General features: G+C 33.8%; 1 protein-coding gene across 1 annotated transcript; it reads right to left on the minus strand.

Annotated features, from left to right (window-relative positions):
* Positions 1-10,321: 10,321 nt before the first annotated feature.
* Positions 10,322-22,145, minus strand: LOC123665480 (cathepsin K-like). Its single transcript, XM_045599778.1, has 13 exons — positions 22,020-22,145; positions 21,676-21,769; positions 20,557-20,659; positions 19,817-19,925; positions 19,246-19,375; positions 18,127-18,236; positions 17,725-17,803; positions 16,526-16,603; positions 14,617-14,846; positions 13,846-13,972; positions 13,182-13,287; positions 11,882-12,063; positions 10,322-11,264 (listed from the first exon to the last, which is right to left on the minus strand). Exons 1-13 carry the CDS (start codon positions 22,084-22,086, stop codon positions 11,084-11,086), a joined length of 1,596 nt encoding a protein of 531 aa, XP_045455734.1. The 5' UTR covers positions 22,087-22,145; the 3' UTR covers positions 10,322-11,083.
* Positions 22,146-22,360: the final 215 nt, after the last annotated feature.

Here is a 22,360-nt window from a genome sequence, read left to right on the forward strand (position 1 = left end):
CCTTGTTAGGTCTACCCATCACTAAAAATTGTAAAATAAAATAATTTTTAACAAAAAAAAAACCGACTTCAAAAAGGAAACTAAAAAGTGAAAAATAAATTTACTTAGTACAAAGTAATTCGTATTTTGATTTAGTTAATCAGAAATGATTAAATAAATATTTTATAATTTTGAAGTTGGTGCCAAGTAAATACTACAACAACCTGGCTACAATAACAAATACAAACAACACACACACACAACAAACAAGTACAAAAAATATTATTAGATATGTCAAAACAATAACAGAATAATAACAGTATTCAACCTAATAGTCAATGAAACAAATTATGAAAAAAAAACTGAATACAACTTACGAGTAGATACTAGAGTATTTATTGTTTTACTTGGCACCGACTTCAAAATTATATTTATTTAATCATTTCTGATTAACTAAATCAAAATACGAATTACTTTGTACTAAGTAAATTTATTTTTCACTTTTTAGTTTCCTTTTTGAAGTCGGTTTTTTTTTTTTGTTAAAAATTATTTTATGTAATCTGACGTTATATTTTTGTGTTACCTACACATTAGGAATTCTAAACATTTTTGAATATTATATCAATCATATCCGTGTCGGGCACGGTCAGTCGAAGCGCGGGTTCGAACCCCGCTGGAGCGGTCAATTTTTGATATGATATTCGAAAATGTTTAGAATTAAATATCTCATTTAATAATTCTTGTTTCGATCGAATGATTTTGTCATGTGATTCCATCTAAATTTGATTGAGATCTAATGACAGCTTTTCGAGTAATCTTTGATAACGCCTATTTACTTGACTATTTTTTTTTGTCTACTTACGGTGTATTACTTATCAATGTAATTGAAGTCATTTTTTTTTCATTTGCAAGTAAACACAATTATTAATGAATTAGATTCGCTTTGTTAGTCATATAGGGGCGCCAGAATTACGTGAAGTGTAGTACGGTACGGGTCTTTGTAACTTTATCGTTTATGTATACTTGAAGTGATAGAAGTGTGAAAATGAATGAATTTATTTACTTACAAAACTGGTACACTGGTTTCATCTTTTATCTTATAAACGTACACTGTTTCTTCTTCCTTCTGTTGATTTTGATACATCCTAACCACTTTCCAAATTTGAACATTTTTGTTGTTGTAAATCGTGTCTCCTGTAAGATGAAGATTTAAGAGAATTATAGTAGAAACAATATTTAGACCACTAGAGTGACGGTGGTCAGCATAAAGTTGTAACTGTAGCTGATAGACATCTGCAATACCAAGAGCAACAAGCGACTTGCCGGCCGTACCATTGCTGTCAAAATAATGCACACAAGGAGATCTGGCTCGAAGTGTTTGTCATTTGTTTTTTCGAAATAAAAATTAACCAAAATGTATCTTTTCAATATCGTGTCTCTTTATCTGGTTTATTATCTCTTAATTTTTTTTTGTCGTTGTTGTGATCATTTAAATTCTTATGACTACAAAAAGACGATTGGTAACAGACAATAAATAAAGAAATATTAGTATTTATTGTACGAGTAGTTTTAGAATCAAGTATCTTCTTGTCATATTGGTACATTCCTAAATAATTCATTAGCATATATTTGGATTGTTGTTGGAAATGACCCAGTTAAACATACCACAATAATAATCCTCACCGTAGGACAGTCAAGTTTTCTGTTTTCAAACTTATTGCCAGCAAACAACGTGCTAAGCGCTGAATTTTCGTTTGAAACTGACATCGTTTTGTTGCTAACAAAATACATCGAAAGAAAATCTAGGAAGAAAATCTATGTCTTCCAGGAAGACATTTTGAGATATATACCTGACGGGAGCAATATGACGGATTTCAATTCAACAGTTTTTCTTTAGCAGCAAAGCGGCTTTTGCTTAATTTTGCTCAACTGTCGTTATTGTCAACTGCCTTAGATAAAACAAATCTAGCTCTCGTTATTATCATTTGAAATTGTTCTAGAAATCAATTAGTTTTTTGTTTTAAGTTAGTTTAAATGCACATACCATGGTAATCATACTCTTCTGCCCTATGGAAGAAATTATGAAATTTCTTCAGCTTTTCTGGGTTGCAGAATATTTGGTTCGTCACAGTTTCCGTTGTTACTGGATGGACCTGCGTAATATACACATATAATTTGTATAGACGTCTTACACAAAACGGTGTCCTATAGAATGGACATCCTGTCTTGGGAGGAGTAAAAATCTATTACTTTACTAAATTTATTTTATTTTTATTCGACTTCAATAAAAGTAGGAAAGGAGTATCGTAACTTTTTACTAGATGTTCGATACATTTTTTCGATTTTATTATTTTTTTTAAAATTCGAAGCTGGTGCTTATCGTGTGGACCCATTCAAATTTTATCGAGAAATGACGAGTTATCCTTAACTAAAATAAACAGAATTATATAAACAATTCCTTTACCGGATACTAATCCACGCACCTACATATGTATATAATTACACACCGATATTGTATACGTGTGTGAACGCGATATGTAGGGTATATTTGTCTACGCGCGCGTATTTGCGTGTAAGTGTGTATGTATTTTTGCATATTTAATACTTTAGCAACACTAAGATAAATTATAACACATTGTTAGATTAGACATAAGAGTGCTATTCATGTAGACTACCTAGACATTGAGGTTTATCGGTGTTGTAATAATGATAATAAAAAACGCGACAAAAGCTACTTTATTATAACTTACACTATATTTCTTTCCAAGTTTTTGATCTCCAATACTATAAACTTTCACCATACCATTATAAAAGTCAATGCGAGACTTATTGAGTTCGGCGCTGTACCTAAAAGTAATAGGCACAAATCAGACGCTTTTCAGATATTTTTAGAAATTAGAAATAAATTCTTAAAAAAATTAGGTAATCTTCTAAATTACGATTATTATCGGGTTATATAATTTGACATGAAAATAAACCTTTGACTTAAATAACAGACTTGTTTGATTTTGTAGGTTTTCTGTCTTTTTCCATCTATGCGGTATAAGACTTATCCTTTTTCAAATATGCCATTTATTAACTAGACTAGGCCGTTGTCATAGTTTGTATTGACCCTGTTTTCTGCTCCGCAGGTTGTGAGTTCGATTCCCGCCTGAGTCTGGGTGTAATATTTGTATTTATATATGTGTTATTTTTATGTATATTTAAAAAAAGTTATCTATAACAGTCGGATTTTACCTATAACACAAGCATTAAGTTGCTTACCTTAGGAACCGACGATCGTGTGTGTGTGTGTGTGTAAAAAAAAAAACAAAAATTTATTTGATATTTCCTAGATCAAATGGATTTACTTACATCAAATAGTCACATCTTGTTTGAGTATCTGCCATTGTAGGTTATTGCTCTTAAAAATCACGTAGCCGCCGGTCTCAGTTGCTATCACATTCATGTCATAATAATCGAAACCGGCCGACCTTTTATGGGGAAATTTTCCGCTAATCTGAGTCAGACCAACTTTGCCGGTGATACTTAACCCTTTGTCCACAATTATTAACAAATGTTCTTTTATACGGAAATGTGGCCTTCGCTCAGTAGTGGGCTAGTAACTAACTTTTATTACAGTCCAAAAAATTATACTATACACATATTTAAATGGTCTTTTGCGCTGATGAGGAGCAAAGTGACCAGGACAGAGTGAGTGTATTGCGGTGTATGGGTTTTTATTGACAATAAAAAACAATTTTGTAGTCATAAAATTGGCGAAACTTACCACATTTCAAATGGTTTTATGATCCCGGTATATAGATTTACCGTTTCTCCCCTCGCGTGGTACTCGGCTGCCCATGTCAATTTTGGTTTATTGTCTAAAACAAGCAAAATCCTTAAAAAAACAAAGATATTCTAAATTATGTAAATTAATGGATAAATACCTAAAACTCAAAGGCTTCAGAACATAAATTTATGTAGGGGTTCAATATACACGCAACAAAAACACATATCATTGTCAAAGAAGAAAAGAAAGAGATGAAAAAAAGCAAACGGTCCGCAGATGGTAAGTGGATACCGTAGCTTATGGACGCCTGCGACACGAGTAGCAATGCTCGCTAGCTTTCATCGAGATCTAACGACTGGTTTGTTTCATTACCGACCCTCTCCTCGACCCTCCCCAGGAGCTCTGGTAACTTACCACAGGAACAGAACAATAATTATTTAGCTGTGATCTTCTGTAAGGTCTTTCCCCAGTCGGGCTGTTCCAAATAGATATTTTCTCCTGTGTCTCTTAAGTCAATAAATTTAAGTTTTCTATAGTTTTAATTTATTCGATACTAGCGGCCTGTCCCGGCTTTGCACGGTTGCAATGCTGATACTAAATATACTACAGAATGTCTTTATTTATAGTGTGCAGCTGGCTTATAGCATGGTTATTAACATAATAACAACATATAATAATATTTTTGGCTTCGGTATCGATTGTAGATCACACCCCAAGTTTAGTATTCTTTAAAAAAAATATTCAATGTACAGTTTTGACTTTCCTACCATTTTATTATATGTATAGATAGATCAAGAAGCTCATTATACATATCTGTAATTATAAGTAACTGTGGCTCATAATCCCAAGTTAAATGCTATATCAACTTCGTGTATTCGAAAATGCATTAACAGAACAGCAGTAGAAATAAGTAAAACTATTCCTAAGTAAAGGTTATGCTGAGATTTTAGAGTGCATTGATCCGTGATATTTTTGAAGTTAAACTTTTTTACTCGCGCTTTACTTGGGGAGTAAGCTGATGAATGCGTGACGAGAGCGTTACGAAAAGCGTGATAAGTTAATGAAGATAGAAAGAGATAGAGTAGTAGAGAGAGAGAGTCGTTTCGTATATTACTGTAGGAGCTAAGAAAGTTTTACTTCAGTCAACTTAGATTACGATAATTAGAAAGTACTTGAAAAACACTTACTCAAAACAAAGGCGAAATTTTGTTTAAAGGCAAGTGCTGATAGCAGTAACATGTACAGGGACGCCATAACGGCTCCCGATGACCGAACTTTTCTAGCGAGCTAATTTTTGTGATAAGCATTTATATACTTATTTTGTTAAATTAATTGAATAAAAAGTGATATACACATATAACTACATTTATTGAAAATAGCTTAGTGTGTTACTATGCAAAAGTATTTGTTTTAATTAGCAAGTGGTTTAAATAAAGGCATCAATATGTGTCAATATTTGAGATTTTCTTTATTTCCTAATGTTTACGCGAATTTCACTCATTATAATGAAACAACCTTTTCTGGATTTTATCGTGGTTTAGATGCTCGACGTTTCGGATACTTTACAAAAACTATGGTCAAGGGGGGAGGGAGTCAACGGCAAAAGTTGTTTCAATATAATATTTGAGAATTTTCAAGAATATCATCATTACAGCCTATATAGTCCACTGCTGGACACAGGCCTACACAAGTTTACGCCAAAAATAGCGTGAACTCACGTGTGTTGCCCATAGTCACCACGCTGGGCAGGCGGGTTGGTGACCGCAGTACTGGCTTTGTCGCACAGAAGATGCTGCTGCCCGTCTTCGGCCTGTGTATTTCAAAGCCAGCAGTTGGATGGTTATCCCGCCACCGGTCGGCTTTTTAAGTTCTAAGGTGGTAGCGGAACTGTGTTACCCCTTAGTCGCCTCTTACGACACCCACGGGAAGAGAGGGGTTTTCAAGAATATACAAATGTCATACTTCAAGTTCGTATGCAAAATAGTAATAATGATATTTATATTTTCATAATTTTTTACGACTTTGTAAGATTAATGACATGACACATGATTTGTAACATCCCTAAAGACCACACAATAAAATTAAATAAATATTACGACCTAACAAACGAACTTAAAAAAATAGTTATGTGGTTCATTTATATGCGGTAGAAGTAGGAGCGAGAGGTATACCAGCAAAATCTCCCTACAATCTTCTGAAAGACCTTGGCCTATCGAGAACTACAGTAAGTTCTATTTTAGAACGAGTGTCTAGGCTGCACTAACAGGTTCCTACCAAATTTTGCTAGGCAGGGCGGGAAACTCGAGCAGTGAAGGTGAGTGTTGATGCGCATCTCAAAGGGGGGCTCCTTAAACCTACACCTGGGTCGCAAGTCCTGGGAACTGCTCTGAGTTTCTCCTTCTGCCACACGATGGACCCGGCACCCGCACGGTGAATCTATGGAGTGCTAAAAAGTTAGTCTCTTTCTATATTTTCAATACTATTAAAACTATGATTTTTTATAATACAATTATATTTATTAATCAATAATTTTGATGTACTAAAAACACTTCCTGTTTGGAGTGTGAACATTGCCTTTAGAGCTATCGATATTTTATTTGATAAATACAGTTGCACTAATTGATAAGTTACAGGGGCCGCAAAATTTTATCAAAACTTTTACATTGGTACAGTTATTTTTAGAAATATTTTAAATTAATTGAAGACCAGAACAAAATTTATTATATTCGAGTATGCTTGAAAACTTGAGTCATTATACAATTGTCTTCCTAGCAACACCCGTGCGAATAATTCGCGATAAATAAGTAAAAAATTTACCGACCGTCAATCATGTTCGCGTTGTTTCAAAATTAAAGCCGTCATATATACAATTTTAATATTTAAACTAATTTACAAAAACAGTAGCAATAATAATTTTTTAGTTGATGTCGCCGGTACAGCAAGTAATTATCTATGAAATGATATAGAATTTATGTGGAGTGATTGTGAGGTTTTTTCAGAAAAGGGAGGCAAACATCTTAAACCTTAGCGTATTAATATACATGATGATAAATAATAAATAAATGCTTCACACTCAACCACTACAATGTAGGTACTAAGGAAACACACAAAAGACACATGCACAATCGCTCAGACCGTGGCAAACAAAATCTGTATGACCAATACAAATTTTTGCCACGTGTGGGAATCGACTCCGCTACTACCAGCGCAACAGCGCTAATATATTAGTTTTTGGAATTTACTACTTAAGAAATTTTATAAGACCCATGGTATAAAAAAATTGGTAGTGAAATCATCTGAAACAACTGACGCTGACGCTCAATAACGCCGACTGTCTGTGCTTTGGGAGGCGTTTTTCAGCTCATTTAAGTGTTCATGTAAGATTATTGTATTCAGCCCGTAACGTCCCACTGCTGGGCATAGGGCTCTTTTTCCATGTAGGGGAAGGATTAAAGCTTAATCCACCACGCTGCTCCACTGCGAGACCACTGTATTTGTTATTTGTTTATCAAATTAGAGACAGACAGCGGATCACAATACTTTAAAAATATTCAATTTAAAGGAAAATGAATGGCTTAAAATTAATTAACTATTTATATCTATAATTTTACGTAACTATAGATTGATTGAAATTGACAAATAATTGCAGCATCGTTTTAATTTCATTTTAAAAAAGTGTACAAATCTATTACAATTTTTTTTGACAAAACTTACTTAACAGTTGTTGTAAATTAAAGATAATTAGGGACAATAAAGTTAATAATGAACGGAACCAAAATTCAAGAGTTACTTGGAATACTTCATTAGAAAAAATGCCTGATAGATAACTTGTATTTTGAATAAAGAATCAACGCAGTATAATCTAATATATAAAAAATAGGTAAAAAAACTTTTTAAGTTAAACGGTTTTATGTTAAACATACATTGCAATGTTTAAGATAAATGTACTAAAAACCAAAAAATAATAAAATAGATACAGTCGTGGGAATTATAAACATATGCATAGACTAGACTAAAATAAAACCGTGGGGCACGTCAATTGTCTACAATCGTTGATTAAAATGTTTGTTTTGTAATGTTACACTATAATTAGGCAGTTGTTCAACCGACAACGATGGACGTGTGATAAGTAGGGCTAGAATGTGGAAACAAGCTAGCAAGCTCGATTATAAGCGAGTTTTAGGGATTCATAGTGGTGAGCGAGTAGTACTTTTATCATATGTTTTGTCGATTAAAGACAAACTACGAGCAGTGAAACGATTCCTCGCCAGCCAGCAGTGTGAATTTCCAACGATAAACTAGTTGAAACATCTCTTTTATTTACATGGAGTGTATAACTATTGGAATTTCCATGAGCAAGAAAATAGTAAGTAATTTCCTCACCGTCTGCGGGCCAACTGCCTATTTTAACGACGAATTAAACGATTCTTCTATCGCACATTAAGTCGATAATTTGTAGACAATTGACGTGCCCCACGGTTTTATTTTAGTCAAGTCTATGCATATGTTTATAATTCCCACGACTGTATCTATTTTATTATTTTTTGGTTTTTAGTACATTTATCTTAAACATTGCAATGTATGTTTAACATAAAACCGTTTAACTTAAAAAGTTTTTTTACCTATTTTTATTTTCTAGTTTTTAGTTTTTATTTCGCATTCTGTTTAATTCATTTAGTGCTTCATTATTGCAAGGCCCATCTTAAATATTGAGGTTGTATAGTGCACTGTATTCTTCTTGTCAAGCCCTTTTATTTGATACCCATATTGGTGGGATTGATAAAAAATTGTTATCAGACATTTGGTAGCGGCGGCCAGCTTAGATTTCAATTTTGCATAGTAAATTGTATTCTACTTGTTGAGACCTTTCATTTGATACCCATGTTGATGGGATTGATAAAACCTAAGTTATCCGCCATTTTGTAGAGGCCGCCATCTTGGATTTTAATTTTATATAGTACATTGATTATACTGGTTGAGCACTTTCATTTGATACCCATATTGATGGGATCGATAAAACCTACGTTATCCGCCATTTTGTAGTGGCCGCCATCTTGTATTTCAATTTTTTATGGTATATTTTGTTCTACTTGTTGAGCCCTTTCATTTGATACCCATATTGATGAGATTGATAAAACCTACGTTATCCGCCATTTTGTAGCGGCCGCCATCTTGGATTTCAATTTTTTATAGTATATTATATTCTGCTTGTTGAGCCCTTTCATTTGATACCCATATTGATGGGATTAATAAAACATAAATTATCCGCCATTTTGTAGCGGCGGCCATCTTGAATTTATAATGATAAAGAATAAACTTAATTGTATTGTCACCAAAATCCAAAGTGTATACAAAATTTCAGATTAATCGGTTGACAGGAAGAGGGTGAAATTTGAATTACTAAATTTGACCCAAGAATAATAAAAAATAAAACAAACGGGGTGAGCTAAATAAAACCGTTTAATAATAATAATAAAAATTCTCGTGTCCTGGTGTTAAACATTGAACTCCTCCGAAACAGCTCGACCGATTTTAATAAAATTTTGTGGGCATATCGGGTAGGTCTGAGAGTTGGCCAACATCTATTTTTCATACCCCTAAGTTATAAGGGGGGGGGGATTAAGCGGGTTAATAACATATATAGCAAAGAAACGTTTGCATGGTCAGCTAGTCTTAGATATAAAATTCTCGTCTCACAATGTTAGTCCTCCGAAACGGCTGGACCGATTCTTATGAAAATTTGTGTGCATATCGGGTAGGTCTGAGATTCGGTCAACAACTATTTTTTATACCCCTAAGTTGCAACGGGGTGAGGGGAGGGGGTAAGGTGGTTAATAACATATATCGCAAAACAACGTTTGCGGGGCTGCTAGTATAAATATGTAAGCTTGAATTATTGCCTATATTAGGTCAAAATTTTACCCTAGCCGTCGTTTGTCAAAGTAATACTATTATGATAATGAGATAATAAGCAAAGGCACGCGGTGGGTGGAGGTTGGATGACGATTTTGGAAAACCAGGATGTTTTGTGCGGAGTTGGGGAGGCCTATGTCCAGCAGTAGACTGCGATAGGCTAGATGGATAGAGAAAAAGACAGAGAGGTTTACAGTGATAGAAATATCTATTTCATATTTATAAATGTTCTTTTCACTATTCATACTAATACTATATATGTCTATTTACAAATACTATAAATATTTAGATGATGTAATTAGCAAGTAACCGTAATATTAGAGTATTAATAATAGAATCTTTTCGTATCCCTGTCAGCTTAAATCTCTTAAAATTATCTAATATTATAGATTACATTTGAAATACACAGGCCGAAGACGGGCAGCAGCGTCTTCGGTGCGACAAAGCCAGTACTGCGGTCACCAACCCGCCTGCCCAGCGTGGTGACTATGGGCAAAACACATGAGTTCACGTTATTTTTGGCGTAAACTTGTGGAGGCCTGTGTCCAGCAGTGGACTGTATAGGTTGTAATGATGATGATAGATTAGATAAACATATTTAGTATTGATAAATACTTCAATGACTATATACGTGTGGTAGTGAAAAAAAACCAGATCTTTATGATTGCACGTTAAGAATTTATTTACGCTTAGTATTTTTACAATAAAGACGAATCAATTGTTACGCTCGACGCTTTGAGTTTTTCACTTCTACAGAATACTGGCGCGTAGAAAAAAAAAAGAAACAACAATACACAAGAAACGAAAATAATAATCTGTACAAGAGAGAGAGAAAAATGGAGAGTAAGGAAAAGAAAAAGATAAAATAGAAGACAATAAGGAAAAGGAATGAAACTTTTATACTCATTTTAAAACCCACTGTTACAACTAAGCAACATGTAAAACTATTTGCCTCATTCGACCTTGGACAACACAGTATTTTCTTTTGTAAAAACTCAAAGCGTTTCCTAATATAAAACTTAGCTAAATATTTACTGTCCCAGTCATATCAATGTAATCTTCACTTTGATAGAAAGAGACAGCACATCAGTCAACCGTTTAGACGTTATTTTTAGTGCAACTAGCAGAACTGTGACGTAAAAAAAAATTGAAAATGTTTTGTACAACACAAACACTGTTTTTAATTTTATGTTTTAATGACTAAATTAAGCAATCATCGGCTTTTTCAATAAAATTTAAATATAGTCCAAAACTCTTCTCTCGTTTATTCACTTCGTAAATCGACTAGAACTTTATTAAAATCTACTTAATCAGTTTAACTTTCTTTAAATTTCTTAAGCTTTCTTTTTTTGTTTCTTTTCTTTACAAATGATCAATTAAGTTCTGTCATAGTTCTGTGTCTGTTGCAATTGTATGAGTTTAGATAATAGGGCAGTAAGCATCTTCTAGAATGTGGCAGTTGTTGTTAGTGGCAGAGAAGAGGATGTAGCCGTCCTGTCCCCAGTCTTCGCCCCAGGAATTCTTGACGATCCAATATGTGGCTCCATCTCGAACACCATAGCCCACCACAGTCACCGCGTGGTTAGGTCCATCGTCGTTACTGAAAATAACATTTTATGCTTATCTGTTTACCCACAAACTATGCAGTTCCACATTTATTGCGATGTTTTGATATTGGCAATGTGAAATTGTAAAAAACATATTTAGATAGAAGAATTGCTGCACTGCGCCTCTCTGATATTATGTCTAAACTACACTTTAGGGTGTCTTGAAATCCAGAACTTAGAACAGCAAAGAATATGTCCAGATCACTGATATCTTCTGGCTGATATAAGATTTCAACATATATAGTGTCAGTTACATACAGCTCATGTTTATACCGAATAGGCTTATGGTTGAGCACTTTATATGTAATGGAAGAGAAATCAAAAAAAGCTAATTAGATCTTCACAGAAATAAAGACAACAATTGTCACATTCCGTCGGTCCCAGTTGTTATCATGACCTCCCTGATAGTGATCGTTACTCATAGTAGGCATTATATCCGCCAACTCGCAGTGAAGAAGCATGGTGGATTAAGCTCGGATCCTTCTAATACATGGAGCAAGATGTCTATGCCAAGCAGTGGGGTGTTAAAGGCTCAACTAATCAAACATTTTATTACTGACAATGATAATAATAGCCACTTATGGTAATTAGGTGTTAAAATTATTCTCACCAATCAACATTGTAGTATATTCCATTAGCATAATGTACAATAGGGGAAGAGTTGATGGTAACGGAAACCGGCCCATATTTGTACAGAGCTACTTTCATGGCGTTCACGCTGAGTGATGGTATTTTAGTGAAACCCTTAATGTGGTAGATTTTGGTCATGTTTTTCATTTTGCAGTAACCATTCTGAAAAGTGAATTATATATTCAAATATTATTTTACACGACTAGACGTGTTATTAAGGCAGAAAAGAAAAGATTCTAAATTTATTCAGATAAGATATTATACACATATTATAGATATTATATTATAGATAATAATAATAATAATTATTATTATTATTATTATACACCTAATGAGTTTGTTGCCCCATTTATTAAAATGGGCTTATATTAGGATTTATCGATTTGATATAATTTTTTTATTCAAAAACATAAATATACATGATACTAATTGGTGAATAGCTTATGATACCTCTGTCCAGCTTATAACATTAATCAAAGAGTTGTGGCGCATCACGATTTTTATTTAGAATATTTAGCCGTATAAATAATAATCAAAGCCAGTACTGCGGTCACCAACCCGCCTGCCCAGCGTGGTGACTATGGGCAAAACACATGAGTTCACGTTATTTTTGGCGTAAACTTGTGGAGGCCTATGTCCAGTAGTGGACTGTTTAGGCTGTAATGATGATGAAATAATAATCGCTTGATATGAGCGTTTTAAACGCCGCGTTGGCGCAGCGGTCACAGCCACATGGATTGTACCTGTTGCGCTGGCGGTTGCGGGTTCGATCCCCGCACATGACAAACATTTGTATTGGCCATACAGGTGTTTGCCGTGGTCTGGGTATTTGTACAGTCCTAGTGGGTTTCCGTTTTAAGCCGTCGGTCCCGGTTGTTATCATGTACACCCGATAGCGATCGTTACTCATAGCAGGGAATATATCCGCCAACCTGCATTGGAGCAGCGTGGTGGATTAAGCTCTGATCCTTCTCCTACATGGGGAAAGAGGCCTATGCCCAGTAGTGGGATATTACAGGCTGAAGCGATGAGCGTTTTAAAAGATACTTCTATTTTATATTAGTAGGCAGGCAAATCAGTTTACGGTCCGCTTGATGGTAATCCGATACCGTAGCCTATGGATACATATAACACCAAGAGCTTATCACCTATAGCCGTATTCACCACAGAAACGCAGTCACTTGTAAGAAGTGTTATTTTACTGCGATCAACTTTACACACATTACTAGTTGTGCGTTGTACTTTATTCGAATACTTTAATATTATTAGCATATACGAACCTCTTCTAAATATAATCCGTAGTCCTCTTCTACTGCAATACCGTGCTCTAAGACATACCTGTATACCCTGTCTAAGAAACCTCCGTCGCAGCCGTAGTTTCGGAATCTAGACAATTAAATAAATGTGAAAATGTTTGTTTGATAACAAAAAAAAATGATAATAATAATTTCCTCAAATTTAAGGAAAAAAATTTAGAATAGTTATTATTTCTACATGACAACATTTGTATGTCGAGTTGTTCATAATAGTATTAATAATACTAAAGTTGGATTTTATATCAAATATTACAAAGACAATTAATTATAAGTTTGAATTCATTTCTAAGGTCGTGTACTCCATATAATAATTAATAATAATTAATCAACGCTTTACACTCAACGGCCCCCAGTAGGATACAAGCACTACGCCCAGAGCATGACAAACATTCATATGGCCGATACAAATGTCTGTCGTGAGCGGGAATCGAACCCGCGACCGCCGGCGCAACAGCCAGTGCTACTACCGCTATTATTATCATCAAGCATTTCAGAAATACAATTTTTCTTCTTAGAATATTCTTTCATGTACTAGTCTCTATTAAAATGGAATTAACGCTAACGAAAGAAATTAAAAAAAAGCTTAATTTGAGATATTCTCATTTTAATCAACAATAAATAGGTCTACCCCCAAGCGCAGTCGACGATCGACTGCTCGCTGAGATCAAGGTCACGAGCACCGTTCGTACGAGCGAGTGCGCCCTCTACCGCCGCCGCGGTGGCGAACGCCCAGCAAGAGCCACACGCACCTTGGTCTGAGAGTTAATAGGAATTTATAAAACATATTAGTTATTGAACTTTGTCTTAAAATTAAACTAAAAGTATTTCAGCAAAGAGAAAAAGTATGTTGACAAAAGATAATATTTTTTTTTTCTTTTAAACATCTATTAGAGCTAAAGTTCTCGAAAATAACAATGCACATCCAAAACCACAGATATCATAATCTAAACACGTATGCTTTTAGCATTTTTCTTTTATAAATCGTTGCAATACTAATAATATTTTTTTTTTCGTATTTAAATGTAATATTTTTTTTGTCGTAGTAGGTATCACTTTATTCTTGGCACTAAGACATGGGTATAATATATTTATATATTATTATTTTGTGTGTCAGCGTTTTTTTTTCTGTATGTGTATATATGTATATATTGTATATGTGTATATGTTTGTGCATGTGTGTGTATGCGTATATATGTATATATATTTCAATGATTTAATGTTTTCTTATTGTACTTCTTATCTACTTTAATTTCTGTCTGTAATCGTTCCTTTTTGGGTGTGCTGAAAGAAATCTCTTACAGGGATGAGCACCCATTATAGGTGAGTTAAATGAGTTTTAAAAATTGTTAAATAAGGATATACTAGGCGGTACATAAAAATTATTTTTTAATCAACTAACTTTTAATGGGGCTGATGTACCCTCCAATTCTCATATCGTAGTTGTCAGGTAGGTCCTGTGCCAGAACATCCACTTCCTCTTCAGTATGAGGGAAAACAATTGAACCCTCCTGGAAGGGATCAGAGGGTCTAGTTCCGAACAGGTGTGCCAGCTCCGCGTCAGTCCGGTCGGAGAACTTGTTAATTGTTAATTTGTATCCGAGATTCTTCTGGTTGTGTTCTATCACTTTTCTGGAATTATATATGAATATTAATTATGTTTAATACTATAGGGACTACTTGAGCTTAGAGTGGGTGAAACTGTACGGTACAACAATGGGCGTATTCACCCAACAGCCAAACAGCCAACATGGCCATGGTTGGGGCGACTTGAGTGAGGCGGCTTGAGCCGCCCTTCGTGCTAGGCTTGTTACGTAGTAGGAATTTTTATATGTTTATTTATTTATTTATTTATGTAGGAAGTCAACGTAGTATGCAGTGGTTTAAATCATTTGTACCTACATAGTTAAAGAGATCTTACACTATAAACCACACTTAAAGGCTAACTCAGCATGCAATACACTTTAAACTTGAACGTTTGAAAATTTATACTAACAATAAATATTTATCTTATGACAAATTAACTCATCAATAAAAGTATAAAACAAACTATTAATACACAATAATAGACAACTAACTAAAAACTGACTAAAACTTAATACACAATAATAGACAACAATTAATATGATAATACATCGCGACTTCTGTAAATATATATAAAAATTACGAATATAATCTATCTACAAGTAAATACGGTTTGAGGTCTAAGAAAGTGGATGGGAAAGAAAAGTCGATTATTATGTAAAAAAAAAGATCGACCAAAAGGTAATGGATTGTGTTAGTTTCATCGAGTGTTAATATTAGCGACCCGCCCCGGCTTCGCACGGGTGCAATGCTGATACTAAATATACTACAGAATGTCTTTATTTATAGTGTGGAGCTAGCTTATAATGCTATAGCACGGTTATTAAGATAATAACAACAACATTCAAATATGCGTCGTTAGATTACACGTTGTTACAGAATGCGTTGAAGAAATAAAGGTTCACTGCTCGTTCCCCGTAGGTTATAGCGTGATAATATGTAGCCTATATGTTGACCCGACTTCTTAATAATATTCGTGCCAAATAAATCTATGCAGTACTTTTATACATACAGATAAACAGACAGAGAAATTCTAAAAACTATATTTTTGGCTTCGGTATCGATTGTAGATGTGTGATCTACAATCGATACCGAAGCAAGTATTCTTTTAAAAAAAATATTCAATGTACAGTTTTGACTTTCCTACCATTTTATTATATGTAAAAATAGATTATATGACATAGGCGACCTAGCAAAGGGGTAAGACGGGTAAAAATTTAAAATTCAATAATGGACTATTTATTAATCGATTTTATTCCGAAGAAAAAACTCAAATACCTAATACATACGCTGCTTTAAACTCAGTTCATTAATTTAATTTAGTTAATAATTTATGGGGCAGCAAACTTTTTGGCCCGCGGCGCTGAATAGTAAATTGGCCACTGGGTTCAACACACACTAGTTATAAATAAGATAAAACGTAGGAACTAAATGAAATCTTATATTAATTTAACATAAATATTATCATTTTTTTAAATATCACAGTAGTATCGGTGGTTCCAGAAAAATAAAAAACGAAGCCTACATGATTCTTTAATCATCATCAGGAACCCGTAGGTTTTTATCACCTAATGGTATTTTTTTTTTAAATAGATAAATTTGACTCTTACTTACACAATCAACAGTCAACCTACAAATGACTAATAACTTTTTGCTTTTTATTTATTAGAGCCTCTATAGAACCTACTGGTACAATACATACGAAAAGATAAAAAAACCTGCGTTACCTTAGATTTTCGTTGAATATTTGTCTCCTTACTTCGTGTTCGTCTCCCTTATACTCTTTTTTGTGTTGTAATTTATAACTGAAACAAACAATTACTTTATAAGTAAGTGAAACTTTTTTAGAGTTGTTGTGATTTGAAACTCAGTGAAACGAAAATACGTCACAATAAGGAAAAAACACATAAATGTATAGGAGAGAATGAGATAGAATACATTACACAGTATTTTATACTTTATGTAGACTACTTTTTAGAAGTTTCACTTCTGCCGTGTGTGAATTGCTCACACACACACACACACTTTTTCTTTGTCAATAACCAATCACAGATATCCACCATACCACACTGACTAGAAGATATACGGCATTTTACTATTAAAATTTGTGAATCAAGGAAGAATTGGTAGCAAAAGCAGAAGTAAAAGTTAGTATGAAGTTATAATTAAATTTTTGAATCAAAAAAATTATTGACTTTTTTTAATGAATTTTAAAATTTTAATATATATTGTATAAATAAATAATCGATGCGAAAAACTTTTAAAAATTGTTATTAAGTTAATAAAAAAAAAAAAAACAATTAAATATTAATAACATTTTAAAAACAAACACTTGACTACGAACGTGCCATGATTGGTCGTTATTTTTGTGATGTCATAATGTTAAAGCAATTTGACGATAGTACAGTGTCTATGGCTCAAAAGTCCAAACACTTGATCAGCTGAGTGCTACAGCAAAACAAAAATAATTAAAAATAGTTTATTTATAAAACATGATTATATAAGCATAGCAAGCATATAAGCATGATTTTTCAATTTAATTTTTTTTATTTCAAAAACCTGTTTATGAACCAAATTATGATGGTGCTGTGTGGTTACGTCATTAAAGAATATAGCCAGCCCCTCTCTTTCCGTGGGTGTCGTAAGAGGCGACTAAGGGATAACAAAGTTCCACTACCACCTTGGAACTTAAAAAGCCGAGCGATGGCGGGATCCAACTGCTGGCTTTGAAACAAACAGGTCGATGATGGGCAGTAGCGTCTTCGGTGTGACAAAGCCAGCCCTGTGGTCACCAACACGCCTGCCCAGCGTGGTGACTATGGGCAAAACACATGAGTTCACGCCATTTTCGGCGCCGACTTGTCGAATCCTATCCAGTGGACTTCAATAGGCTGAAGTGATTAGGATTACCAGATATATGTCCTACCTTAAGAATTCATCGTCATCGATGACAAGACGAGCTTGCTTCAACGATTCATCTATTATAGTCTCGTTGCAGGCCTCAACTGAAAAAGAATATAATTGAAATATACTGGATGATCATCGGTTTAGTTACAATTTATTCTTTCTGCTACGAGTACATGCAATACTTTTTATAGCCTATCTCATCAGCTACAGCTTTGATAGTGCCATTTAATTTTGTTGATAGATTTCGAAAATTGCTATTAAATCAAATTTACAGTTTCCAGCTTGGTGATGTTATAGCTAAATCTTCCAACTAGGCATTTATGTATGTAGGTATAGCATTTTTTGGAAACTCAATTCAAAAGATCATGTTTTCTGTAATCTGGATGTTTTAACGTAGTAAGTATTCTATGATTATTCACACCTTGATTTACATCCAGATCTTCAGCAGTTGCGGGTCCATAGTCGAAATATCGTACGATAATATGCCCGTCTAGTGCACCGCTCCAGACGTTATGTTTTATTCTTTCACGTCTGCAAAAAAAGATGTTCCTTTGTTCATGAATATTTCGGGAGCAAATGGTGGAAATGGTCACCTAGTTTTCAACAGTTAAATTAAATTATAGACTAATGCCCGGTTCCTATGTTCATAAAACGGTTCGTTATACTTGCAAATCTTTGCTGGCCTTAATAAGCAAAAATGTAGTTGGAAAATAAATCTATTTTACCTTTTTGTAAAATTAACAATTGACATGTAATTGACAATGTATTCATGTATTGGGTATATCGCGTTCAATTACGGACACGGCATGCTCAAAATTGGCCAATTTGTGAGCAAAATCAATTGCTTTTGAATATAGAAATCGAGCTTAAGTTAGATATAGTACAAAATGACTATACAAAGAGAAAAATTATTAAAAATTTAATACCTAGTATTGTTTTTTATTTTAGTTTGTGTACTGCTGAAGCAAGTACTTATTTTATTGTAGTAAATTACCTTAAAAGAGAGGATTAAGATTTGCACTACTTATTATACGTTATTCCATTTATAGTCCTATTAAAGTAAAATGAGAGCTACGTGTGATATACATAAACACAGTTTCTATGATTTAAGTTACTCTGCACTCTAGTAGTTTCGTGATTCTATAGTGAGTAAGGTGGGTAGAGTTCCTGGGGAGGGTTGAGGGTAGGTTTGGCAACGTGCTTGCTACGTGTCTGGTGTTGCAGGCTTCTATAAAACTGAGGTAGAGCACAGCAAAAAATATCCTGCTCAAAATCTGGACTAGCCCTACTGTTGAAGTATCACAATATTACAGAAGATTACAGCTAAATAATATTGCTTTCAAGCAGTGTTGTGTTCCTGTGGTGAGTAAGGTGACCAGAGCTCCTAGGGTGGGTTGGGGGATGGATCGACAACACGCTTACAATGCTTCTGGTTTTGGAAGCATTTCAGGCTACGGTAACTACTTACTATCAGGTGAGCTTGTTTTAGTTTGTTTGTCACCCTAGTTGTATAAAAATAATGTAAAGGTTATTTACTCACAATAGGGGTACATGAGTTCCGTCTTCATTCTCATAGACGTATATAATTTCTTCTAATTTCTTTTGTTCGCTTGGATCAACCTCGAGCATTTTCCAAATTTGAACATTTTTTTTGTTGTAGACCGTGTCTCCTATGTTGGAATTTGTTAAAAAATAAGAAAAGCAGTAGGTACACCATATTTCATTCTTTGTATAAAGTATTTAGTAATTCAAATATATTTCAATTACAATTAATTTAATTAAATTAGAATATCCTCTATAAGTATTTAATTTGAGTCTAAAATGTCTAGGTAAAAATTCTGTGCTTCAGAATTCTTCAATTCGTAATCCATTGCTGGATATAGATCTACCCAAGTTCATGTTAAACATTTCGATTCTAGCCAAACCCCACCCAAAAAAGTACACATATATTTGCTAAACATTATAACAAAGCAAGATTTAGATTTTTTAACTAAAAATACTCGCCATGTCCAAGTAATATAAGATTTTACGCAATCGCTTGGTAATTAATAAATGATTTTCTCAAAGGTAGTCTCATTAGTACGATTTAAGCTATATCAGGATTATTATACCTGTGTATTCAAACTCTTGTTCCCTCTCGAAGAAATTTTTAACTTTCTCAAGTATATGCTTTTCACAAACTATTTGATTCGTCACCGTTTCCGTTGTCATCGGATACACCTGATATACACAAAAATTTATATAAATAAAAATGAATGATATTAAGCGCATACATAACTCGAGAACGGCTCAACCAATTAGCAAATTTATTTTTTTGTATGTTCCTTAAGGCCCACGGAAGGTAATATTAAAAAAAAAAAACATATATAATGTTTACTATTAACTTTTAACAGAACGAAGTGTGGATACACTAGCACATCCATAATACTAATATTCTAATATAAATTCTAATAATAAAATAATTATAATTTCTACTATCAGTACCATAAAAATGGCGATTGTTAGATCTATGATGGATTCTGTGCACACTGGTAACTAACTATTCTTGTTTAGCATTATATAGATTACTCTTTCCGAGAATATTCAGCATTGCTGTGTTTTGTTTGTTTAGTATGTGGTAGCTTGTTATTAGCTTTTTTGATTTTTATTCTGTATTAGTTATAATAAGCTGTAAGCTATCCTAATAAAATAAAACAAAATAAATAAATAAAATAAAATACACAATGATTCCCATTATATCAAAATCTTACGGCTGGGGTTTGAAAACATAATGTTCCAGATTTATGCGAACACTTGGAATAAGAGGGCGCTGAAATGTTAGCTAGCGTAGCAGTTAGTTGCTAAAATTTACCTTAAATTCTTGACCTAAGTCCTCGTCAGTTTCACCAACGCTGAAGGTTTTCACCATACCGTTGTAAAAGTCAATACGGGACTTGTTAATTTCGGCGCTGTACCTAAATAATATAAAATTCTCGTGTCAAAATATTAGTTACGATACTCCTCCGAAACGGATGGATAGATTTTTATGAAACTTTGTGTGCATATCGGGTAGGTGTGAGAATCGGCCAACATGAATTTTTCATACCCCTAAGTTATAGAGGGGGGTTAAGGGGGTGGTAACATATATGACAAAACAACGTTTGTAAGGTCAGCTAGTGTATTTATATAAATAAAAAATACTTAGACATTAAATAAATGAATATTAAATAAAAAATAAATGTTTGAACAAGTTTTTAATAGTTCTTAATTTTGCTAATAGTTTTTTTGCACTCAACGGCCCGGTCGGGTCAGGGGTCCGGAAACACAGACAATATCCAAGAACAAACGCGCAGACCACGACGAACATCTATATGGCTAATACAAATGTTTGTCATGAGCAGGGATCGAACCCGCGACTGCTAGCGCAGCAGTCAGTGCCGTGATCGCTTCGCCAACACGTCGTCTAGAATAGTAAAAAAAATGAATAATCCGGAGGAAGAATGGTTACAATAAAATGACTATTCTGAAAATTCTGAAAATGCTATCTCTTTTAAATATGAGACTCTCTTCTGCCTCTAAATTTACGTAGGATTTTTATCCATCAGATATTTATACTAATAAATGGAGAGCCGGTTTTTTTGTTCGGTTAAACTGAAAAAATGGCTGAACCGATCGGAATAATACACCATAAAATGCAACGTGTTTCGGAGAAGGTGTATGATATATTGGTAATTAATTATCGTGTAAAAAAATATGGACGACAGAGGTCACTCGTGTTACTATAAAATGCAATATTATTTCATAATTTGTATTTCAAGAGCATTTGAAACATAGTTATTGGAAACCGATTAATTGAACTTCGTATTGGCGTTTTTGTTTTATAAAAACCTTGTTCTGATGATAAAGAATACAACAATAGAATCATCCAAAATATTACAGTCGTTAGGATGTTATATAGAACTATACTACTATTAATATTTGTGGTACTAACCAGATCTCGAAAGGCTTTATGATACCAGTAAAGAGATTCGTCATTTCTCCCCTCGCGTGGTAATTGGTCGACCATGTTAAATTTTTTTCATCACCTAAAAGAATTGAGTATAATTGTATATCTTTTTACAGAAGCAGTGGGTTACAGTAGCTAGTGGTTGACAAGATATGTGGCCATACTACAGACAAATGTTTTAAGCAGTTGCCAAATGACATTCGTCTACTCTTGAATGTCCTAAACGTTGCTGATCGAAAAATTTATAAATACACAACTTAAACGGATAATGGAGACCAATAAAGTATTCCTATTTTAAAATTAATTTAAAATATATTAATAATGCTTACTCAAAACAAAGGCAAAGCCTGGATCGAAGGCCAGTGCCGATAGCAGTAATATGTACAGGGACGCCATTACAGACCCCGAGGACGAAATTTTGTAGCGAGTTGTTACGTGATAAGCATATATATACTTGTTTTATTAAATTAGTTGGACATAAAGTTATATACACACATTAAATACATACATTAATATAATTTTAATGCATATGTTAGATGTGCTGTGTGGCTACGGTACTAAAGAATATAGCCACCCCCTCTCTTCCCGTGGGTGTCGTAAGAAGCGACTAAGGGATAACACAGTTCCGCTACCACCTTGGAAACTTAAAAAGCCGACCGGTGGCGGTATA

This window comes from Melitaea cinxia, chromosome 24, assembly GCF_905220565.1.
Source record: "Melitaea cinxia chromosome 24, ilMelCinx1.1, whole genome shotgun sequence".
Lineage (NCBI taxonomy): Eukaryota > Metazoa > Arthropoda > Insecta > Lepidoptera > Nymphalidae > Melitaea > Melitaea cinxia.